Source organism: Schistocerca gregaria, chromosome X (assembly GCF_023897955.1).
Source record: "Schistocerca gregaria isolate iqSchGreg1 chromosome X, iqSchGreg1.2, whole genome shotgun sequence".
Classification (NCBI taxonomy): Eukaryota; Metazoa; Arthropoda; class Insecta; order Orthoptera; family Acrididae; genus Schistocerca; species Schistocerca gregaria.
In genome coordinates this window covers 864,300,290-864,310,750 of record NC_064931.1, presented here as the reverse complement: position 1 = coordinate 864,310,750, position 10,461 = coordinate 864,300,290, and the positions used below count along the sequence as shown (strand labels likewise).

The 10,461-nt window shown below is 36.5% G+C and overlaps 1 protein-coding gene across 2 annotated transcripts in view; it reads left to right on the top strand.

The window, feature by feature from the left end:
- Nucleotides 1–625: 625 nt before the first annotated feature.
- The window catches only part of LOC126298368 (biogenesis of lysosome-related organelles complex 1 subunit 3), a 52,658-nt gene continuing 42,822 nt past the window's right edge, over nucleotides 626–10,461 (top strand). Inside the window, exons 1-2 of one of the 2 annotated variants that reach the window (XM_049989669.1) lie at nucleotides 626–1,281; nucleotides 1,354–1,450. In XM_049989669.1, the coding sequence (XP_049845626.1) occupies nucleotides 1,207–1,281; nucleotides 1,354–1,450 (172 nt within the window). In that variant the 5' untranslated portion in view covers nucleotides 626–1,206. The remainder of the gene's footprint in view (nucleotides 1,282–1,353; nucleotides 1,451–10,461) is intronic. The other variant, XM_049989670.1, reaches the window with a different exon arrangement.

Here is a 10,461-nt window from a genome sequence, read left to right as displayed (position 1 = left end):
AAACCAATAACACCGAACGAAAACGCCAAACACATAAACAAAAAAACTTGATAGTTCACTGAACAAACTTCCAAATCTTACGTTTGGAATTACAATCACTGCTGCCAACGACTTCAAACACAAAGAGAACCAACTCATAAACACCGTGCACAGCACCTTTACGTCAAAGCACACGGGTGTAATCCGACGCTTCCATTGACCCGTAACCCTCCTCTGTAGATGAATATCTTAATAGAGACTGTTAAACCAGCTTAAGTAAAAATTATGCTTTATTTCAGTTTTGACAGTATTTGGTTGCAACAGTCAATATCAGGTATTCTGTGTATGGTAAATTTATTAAAAGTGCATAACTGTGTTTTATTCTGACAGTGTACTAATTCTGTACATATTAGCAGTTACTATTATATATCCACATATTTTGACAATCTCCTGACAAATGATGAGGATAAAAATTATTGTATTCAAATGTTTTATGTTATTCTTTCTGACATGTTATTTGTCGTTCGCGATGGCCAGGGGCATTTCCGAAGCAGTCTGCAGTACGAAAACATTTGTTCGCTCTAGTAACTATACTCTCTGGAAACATCAGCGAGTCAGGAACACAGAGTTATTCCGTTACCAACTTCCAGATTACCTGTAGTGGTAGCCCAATGACTGCAAGAGAACGAGAACTATGAGCTAATAACGATAACTACCGGAGGAAAATACCGATCTCTGATTTCACAGTCGCTTGAATTCCTTATGGTAACTCTCTTTGCACTACCCGTCCAAGCTAAATGGACATATAAGGCGGTGGCTGAAGGGAACGACCGTATTTAATTAATGCCTGTACTGCAGTTCCTATAAGCAAGCGCTCTGATGATAACTTTATTTAATAGTTTTTGCTAAAAGTAACGAAGGCGCACGAAATAGTACACAGTTCTTATCAACAGATGGCGCCTTAGTTATTCTCATGACATATAGAACGCATTCCAAATGGTCTCTCCGTCGCCAGATCTCCGATGAGTTGAGGCGAAAGCGTAGTACGATATACGGTCAACAGATGACGCGAGGCACTGTTGGCAGTTATTGAAGTAACTGCAACATCAGATGAGCGGTTATCACAGTAACTGTTATTTCTCAGTAACCGGTTATTTGTATCACCTACGTTATTTTTTGCCACCCGTAGTAGGTACAAGTGTCGAGTGTGGTGCAAGTTGATGGAGTATGGAGAAAAAGCCATACATTGTGTCCGGTGAAGCTCCGGAATCTGACAGTGGTGGCGAGGAATTCGCTGTTTCGGTAGTGCTATGTTCGTGAATTGTTTGTATGTGGTAAATGTATTGCAACTGTTGTAGATACATTGTTTTTCAGGATGCTCCATTCCAACAGGCTGGAACTTCGAGTGCTAGCAACTTGCAAGGCATAATAGTCGCAGGAGAAGCGCCCGAATCGGACGAGGAACGCGAGGGTAACATTTTTTGGTAAACTCATTCGCGATGTTATGCAGCTAGTTTAATGTGCAGTACTTTCAATACCATGCATGTATTGCGTCTTGTCATCTGTAAATTTTGTCGTCGGCATTTGTATTTCTGTGTAATATTTACGACTGGAATAGGTGTAGTGTATCAGTAGTCCATTAATAAATACTGAAAAAATGTGGTAAAATTATTTTCTAAATAAATTTGTTTTATAATGAACAATTTAAGTAATAGAGAACAAATTTCAATGACAAGTGTTTTTGCACAGAAATAATGCCTACCACTTGTGTTAAACGTAGTTACTTTCTATTCTACACTACCTAAAACTACATAGGGGAGATAAAAGAAAATTGGGCTTCCCTATGTGTTAATTTAGTAGTACACAAGCCCCAATTCATGTTATGTGCTTTGTGTACTGAAGAGCATATACCCATTTTATAAGTGGTGTACATTCACATAATTTTCCAACATTCTTTAGTTCGAGCAAGGAAATTATTTAAAGTGCAAAATAATATCACAAGCGTGATAGTCGTCTGTCTACTGTTTTTGTATGGAGAATGACTATAATTTCATCTCAAGATTTCTTTGAGGATAAATAACGTAATGCCTTACAATATGGGCACTCATCAGTGGGTGTCAGAATAATTGAATCCAGGTCAGATGTGTTCAAGAAGAGCTGAAAAGAAATACATGGTGATGAAATGAATGTTGAACCAAATGTTAACATAAAATTTATCCCATGTTAAATTCATATTATCATTTGAAAAAGCTTTCTTTGAAAGCTAATTAGAACGGACATAATACAGTCATCTAATAAAAAATATTTAAAAAAGGTGTACTAGAGGGATTTAAGTATTAGGTGAAAGGAAAAGGGGAATGAATGTGTTGGCAAGAACAGTCAAGAGATCCTACAGTAGTTGCACACTACTAAAAGTATTTAGACTTACTAAAAAAGATTTTTGGAAAAACAACAAGAAACATGCACATGATTCAATAATCAGTTATTCCAAAAACAGGTATACGGTTATGTATAATATAGGGAACCCACACTCAGGGTAACGTCACCATTGAACTGAATGGGAGGGCTGTCAGCGAATAGATTTAATAATGTTTTCTTGAATATAGTAGAAAGCACAAGTGCAAATAATTAAAGGTGAAAAATCTGAGCAGTACATGGGAAAAGTGACTCACAACACTGTCTTATGAATGTATCACTAACTTCTCCTTCTGAAATTAAGAACATTATACATTATCTTGAAAATGAACTCTCATCTGGTTTTGGTGGTTTTTCCAGTAGAGTAGTAAAATTTTTTCCCCATGTAATAAACATAGTCTTATCTGGTATATGTTATGCATCACTAACTCAAGGCATTTTGCCAGATTGAAATGTGGCATTGTTTAATTACACTTTAAGAAAGGTGATGGTATGTTAATAACTACAAACTTGTTTCACTGCTGGACAATTTTCCAAATCTTAGAGGTGGTCATGTATTCTAGACTAGTATCTCATCTTAGCAACAATATCATCAGTACATCAGTTTGTGTTTCAGAAGAGTTTCCCTACTGAGAATGCCATTTACATGTTCACTCACAGTTTTAAGCAAATTACATAATAAAATAGTCCCGCTTGGTATTTTCTGCGACCTATCTAAGGTGTTTGACTGTATGATCACAGTAATCTCCTAGATAAATTGACGTTTTGTTGGACTGATGTTATAGTTAACAAATGGGTGATGTCATATACATCCAAAAGACTGTAGATAGTTCTATTCACCCAGCATACTCCTTTGATATTTCTATGGGGAGAAATCATGTATGGGGTTCCACTGTTTTTTCACCGTTGTTCCTTGTATATGAAGTGCTTATTTCCATAGTGGTAAAAGTCAGATTTCCGTTCATTCTGAGATACAGGTTTTAAAGTTAAATGAGCACAGATTTTTCAGCACTCGTTTAACTTTAGGACTTTGTATCTCAGAATAAACAAAAATTGACTTGTACCACTATTGAAATAAGCACTTCATATGTAAACTGTCTTCTGTCTAACACACAAGCAGACTCTGTTCTTTTTGCAGATGACTCTAGTTTAGTAATGGATCCAAACATACATACAGAAACAAAAGAAATGGTAGCAACATTCTTAAAAATATCATATGATGTGTAACACATGGTGAGGAATTAATAGACAGGGTGGGGAAGTTCTTAAGTTTCCATGGGTCAATGCAATCGTCTGATTCCACCAATCTGCTTTGATCCATGAAGTAAGGGTGTTGTGGTATGTGACGTCATTATGGAAGAGTTTGAGTTGAGTGTCTCGGTAGCAGAGGTTTGATGCAGTTCTTGGCCCTAAGCGACCTCGCGGCTGCCATTGTATTTTGTTGGAACATTTTATTTCAGTTGACAAGCATGTTGCATTTTTACAGTTTAATTTTTTTTTATTGTGACAGTTTCTGTTTGACAAGAATATTTTTGCTCAATGTTTTCCACCTATGGTGTGATTACATGTAATCCTATATAATTTTTATTTTGATGAAGACTGGCTTAGTGCTGTCGAAATCATGATGAAATTGACAGTAATTTTATACAGCTGAGGTGGCTATTCATACATCCAGTAAGTAAGTTAACACATTGTTGATGGACATCAGCCAAATTTCAGCGAGTTGGTTGTGTTTGTAGATGTCGTCTTGTGTTCGATGCTGTCCTCTGGTGGTGGTAGTGGTGGTTTATTTTGGTCGAGTTGTAATGTTTTGTGCATTTTTTTTTTTTTTTTTTTTTTTTTTTTTGTATTGAATGTGTTTTAACTTACATAGGTATGTTTCACTTTAGAATTTTTTAGGTGTTGTGGTTTTGGGTTTCGTAGTTGGAGGTGTTGCCTTTTGGTGTCAATAGTTATGGTTGACCTATATAGACCAAGGGAAATAACTGATTCCAATTTTCATAGTTTTTGTTGTGGGTATTGGTGTTTTGGTATCATCAGCTGTGATTGACCTGTATAGGTCAAGGGAAATCTCAGATTCCAATTTTCATAGTCTTTGCTGTAGGTGTTGGTGTTTCGCTACAGTCAGCTGTGGTTGACGTATGTAGGTCAAGGGAAGTGTCTGATTCCTGCAGATTTTGTAATTTTTTTTCCCCCCTCGTTTTTTGTTTTGGGATATGGTGTGTATTTTTACTGTTATATTTAGCTTATCCCCGCCCTAAAACCCCCCATTTCACGTGGTTGTCCCATTAATTTGATTGTATTTAAGAAGGGACATGTTATTGTCTTATTTATACATATTTTTGTGTTCATTGACGTGTGTATGTAGGGACACCATAGGCGCCATATTGGAGACTCTAAAAATAGCCATTTCCCCCATGTTAATGGCGTCATAGATGAAAGCGGTTGGGTGGAATCGGACACTTCTGTAATCCTGTTTCCAAAATGGTGAGAAATTAAACTGGGAAAAGAACATATTATGGGACTCCTAAAACAGCGTAGTTCAACCACATTTGGACTTAGAATCATCGAAAACCTTGGGGAGAGATAAATGAGAAATCCAATATATTACCAATTAAATTGAACAAATTGACGAATTTCTAAGTGTTAGTAGCCCTCATATTTATCGTGTGAATGAACTAGGATGTAAAACTGAAGAATTAGGCAGCATTAATTTAAGTAATTATAGAATTTTCAGTGTCTATTGTAGGGAACAACATAAAGGTGGTGGTGCTGGTATTTATGTCAAAAATAATGTCCAGTGTGAAAAAATTGATTGGATAGATAAACTTGCATGTGAGTGGTCTTTGAAATAGCTGCCATAAGACTAAAGCTCAGATATAGCAGTTTAATCATAGCTAGCCTGTACAGATCCCCTAACAGAAACATGGAAGAATTCTTTTGCCATTTAGAGGAACTTATTGATAAACTCTCACCTCATAAAAAACAGACTATGATAGTAGTGGATGTGAACATTGACTCCTTAACTAATAGTGCAAGGTACCTTAGATATATTGATATATTACAGTCCTATAATTACAACCATATGAATTCAACTCCAACAAGAATTACAGGTGACTGACATGTATTGACCATGTTATTACAAACTTAAGTAAGGAGGACCTTGTAGTTGGAACTGTTGAGAACCACATTTCTGATCATAGTGCATTAGTCTTAGAGCTTCACACTGACAAAGAAATAGTATCTCATAAGGAACAATTTACTTATAAAAGAAAGCTTGACTATCATGCATTAAAGGAAAAAGTGGCACACACAAACTGGTATCAGGTAGGCCTATATGGAAAAAGACTTTAATGAAAAGTGGGAAATATTTTATACAACATTAACCCATTGTCTAAATCAAGTATGCCCAAGGGTCAAAATACTAAAGAAAACTGACAGTTCCAGGAATCTTAACCCCCCCCCCCCCCCCCTATGTGATGAAATTAAAGAATGACATGAATGATCTATATATTCTTTTTAAAGACACCAAACTGCAGTACTTTCACTCTATACAAAGCCTGTAGAAAAACCTATAGCGAAGCACTTAAGACATTAAAGGCACAGAAGTATGCAGAACAGATGAGTCAATCCTGTAATGTTAGCAAAACAGTGTGGAATATAGTAAAGAAGGAAAATGGGGGGGGGGGGGGGGATGACAAGGCATTGTGTAACAACATAATAATAAGGGGCAATGAAAAATGGGTTAGTGACCCAAAAGAAGTATGCAAGAGATTCACAGATCAATTTAGTAAGATGAGTAAGGAGGATGTGATCAACCCACCGCAGGTGCTAAATCTCAGTAATTCATTCTTCCTGAGGTGTGTTACAGAACAGGAAATCCTGAGAACCATCTCCAACTTAAAAGCAAGTACATCCAGTGGCTGGGATGACATCTCAGCCAAATTTCTGAAAGAATGGAGTAATGAGTTAATAGAGACACTGCAACATTTAATAAACAGCTCTTTCAGACAGGGGTCATTTCCTGACTTGTTAAGAGTCACTGAAATAAGACCAGTGCATAAAAAGGGAAAAACTGCTGATGTACAAAATTATAGGCCTATTTCATTGACATCAGAACTTAGTAAGTTGTTGGAAAGGCTATTTCTTTATCAAGTGGAATCATTTTTCTCTAAGTATAATATATTAAAAAGTTCTCAACACGGTTTCAGGAAGGGCAAGTCTACAGTAACAGCCATAGCCACATTTATTCAAGCAGTATTGAATAAACTTGATGATGGAAACAAAGTTATTGGCACCTTTGTAGACCTATCTAAGGCTTCTGATACTGTAAATCACTCCATTCTTCTACATAAGTTAGAAACTTATGGGGTCAGAGGAATGGCATTAGACTTACTAAGATCGTAGCTTGCTGACAGGCGACAATGTGTTAAGTTGTATCATACAACCGGGGGACTTATACAAACAGTAAAATCATCTTATAAAATTCTTAACTTTGGAGTCCCTCAGGGAAGTATTATTGGGCCTTTTCTGTTCATTGTGTACATCAATGACATAATAATTAAAAAAAAAAAAGCAGACCTTGTGAATTATGCCGACGACACCTCCTTCATAAGCTGGGGCCCTACAAAACAGCTAGCTGTGCAAAATAATATGAAGAAGACTAGCCTCATCACAGAATATATGACTAAAAATGAATTGGCATTAAATAAGGAAAAGAAAATTCTAATGGAGTTTATGCTAAATTACAAATCAAGACAAGTGGATACTGAGACAGAGTTATCAATTGAAACAGTTGATAAACATAAATTCCTGGGTATTATAGTTGATTAACATCTTACATGGAAGGAGCTGATGCACATCAGCTACGTGTGTGTGTGTGTGTGTGTGTGTGTGTGTGTGTGTGTGTGTGTGTGTGTGTGTGTGTAAAAAAAAAAAAAAAAAAAAAAAAAACCCTCATGTAATACCTACCTGCTAAAATGCCTTTCTTGCATAATAGTGTCACCAGTCTTAAGACAAATCTATTTTGGTATTATACACTCCCACCTGCAATACGGTATTGAGATTTGGGGCGGGGCACCAACAGTATACATGGATAGGGCTTTTAGAGCCCAGAAGAGAGCAATTAGGATAATAGCGAATATTAGTAAACGTCAATCCTGTAGACAATACATCATTAAGTATAATATACTAACAGTGTATTCATTATATGTTCTAAAGACTATACTGTTCGTAAAAGGAAGAAAGAGGATTACCACATAAAATTCAGAAATAAAAAAGCAACTGATCATAATCCATTTTCTGATGGAAGATTTTTTTTACAACAGACTGCCAAATAGCATAAAAATGTTAAAAGGAAACATATTTAAAATAAAATTAAAGCAGCTGTTAATTGCTAAATGTTTGTACTCCAAGCATTTTTAACGTTGTATGTACTTTATTTCTACTACTAAACTATTATTATTGTTTGTGTATGTACTGTGTCCACAACTGTGAAAGTTATTATGGACAAATAAACCATTATTATTATTATTATTTCGCATATTTTGGTTCATGAATGTCATAGGGAATAATGTTCTGGGATTACTCACCTTTAAGGACGGATGTCTTTGTTGCTCAAAAATGTGCTGTAGAAATAATATATGGTGCTAACCCACGTTCATCTTGTAGACATTTGCTTCAGGAGTTGGTCATTGTGACTACTTTTCGCAGTACATCTATTCCTTCATGAAGTTGTTTGTAAATAACCCTCTACAGTTCACAAGAACAATGATGTACATAATTACCATACCAGAAGGAAAATTGACATTCATCACTTCACATTAAGGTTGTCTTTAGCACATAAAGTGGTTTAGAACATAAAATGTTTGACAGACAGCAAAGTAAATTTAGTCAACAAACTAAAAAAGTTTCTTCATGACAACTCCTGCTAGTTTGTAGAAGAATTTGTTGTGGGTAAAAATTACTCATTCACATCTGTATATTTTTGAAAGAAAAACCTACTTGTCTGTGGAAATAGTCTCTTCAAAGAAATCACCTACCTTTGCTTCAGCGGTTAGGGAAAGCCATGAAAAATCATAGTTGATTGAGTAAGGTACCGAAAATAAGTATAGATATAACAGGAAGAAAATGTCAGGAGTGATGGATTTTTTAGAGCAAATAAAACTACTAAGAAGAAAAAGGTTTACAAAAATTATGTGAACAATATTAGAGTATTACATATTACAGAATACCTAAGTAAAGAAGAAAGAAAACCTTGCTGTAATCACTGCCAGCTTTAAAAACTCTACATTGTGCCAAGAACTTATCTTAACATTTCTTCGATTCTTAAGTCACTTTTTACAGTTTTTTTTCTTCGTGCTTTTTCTGTGTACAGCTTCTTTGTCATTTACTGCGTACTCAGTTTATTACCAAATTGCGTTCCTACTCTGTAGACCATAATGTTGAAAGTAGTGCATTATTTCCAGCTCCATATTGTTTGTTTGTGTGCTTTATTAGGTGTGACAGGAGGATGGATTATGTAGTTTTAGAACCATGTGTGAAATATTATTCTCAGGTCTACCTGTAAAAGTAATTCTTTTCTTGTAATCTTCCTCCATTGGTGTTTGTTGTTTATCTTCTTGCCATTGTGATAACATTCGAGCGTCATTTCAGAGAATTCTAATCTCCATGTAGCCACTACACTCTTGTTTTCCATCTGTAGTGGAATCATTGACAATACTATAACATTAATCTTCCTGCCTTCCTTTAAACATCTGTGAAATGCGCTTGTGCAAATTCCGTTTTCTCACATATGACTTCTAAAGCATTGTAGCTGTGTGAGCAACACTGAAGTGTGGGTCACATTGTGTAGTGAGACACCCCCCCCCCCCCCCCTCACCCTCTCAGAAAAAAAACCTCCAGTGAACAAGGCTAGCTTATGCCTCTCCTGCAATAACTTGTTTTCGTGTTATATTGTGTTAAGATATTCACACCTAGGTATATCTTTGCTGCTATGAAGGTAGTAAGATGTGTACCTTGAGGAAGTGCAGTAGGACTGTTCAGTCAGTATGTGTAAATGACCTTGTAGATAATGTTCATCAATGTTTGGGGGGGGGGGGGCAATGTAATAATGTACGGAAGTATCAGATACGTTAAGAATTGTTAAGATGGTACCTGTAGCTGACAATCTCTTGCTGTTGAGGCTGACAGCTAACTGCCAAAATATGCAAAGCATTCCAAAATACCTTTAAAAGCCTGATATTATTTGAACACACTATCATAAACCAATCACTAGAACAGCTACATTGGATTAGCCCTCTGGAAGAATTTGAAGAACACTTACCGGCGCCAATGTTCCCTCATCTAGTTGTATATCCTGATTCAACGCTCCAAGTTTTATATCCTTACTTCATAACCCAAAACAATGTTTAAAATAAAATTTTTCTTGACAAGGCAATGTTATTGCTGGATGACATGCAGTATGCTGGGTGTTCTTGCAGCTGGCAATTATGCAGTTGCTGTTAAAAACAAAAAAGTGAAACTGATACCAACGAGTTCCATGTTTTGGTGACTGGCGCAGCGTAAGTGATAGAAATTGATATGTAAATGGTAATAACATATTTGAAGGTGGAAAAACGAAGTATGCTGGGGAGCAGTGAAAGTGGTGGCTGGAGGGGCAGGTGTAGAAGGCATCCCACTCCACCTTTCTGCACAGTTTTCTCACTTGTGATCTTGCCGCACATCTCAGCCGCGACATATCAGAAGTCTTTTCCCAGTTTGTGTCTGTGTCCAGCCAATCCCAACAAACTGTCATCAGGCAATGCTGTCTGCCACATGAGTGCTCAGTATGTTACATGGTGTTCGCTGGAGAATGATAATATCTGAAATCTGCAGGTAGCACACTGTAGTATTGAATTTAGGATAAGAAGCAGACAAAGACTTCATCTGAGTGAGATGGTGCAGTGGTTAGCACACTGGACTCTCATTTGGGAGGATGATGGTTCGATCCTGCGTCCGGCCATCCTGATTTAGGCTTTCCACATTTTCACTAAATCGTCTCAGGCAAATGCTGGGACGTTTCCTTTC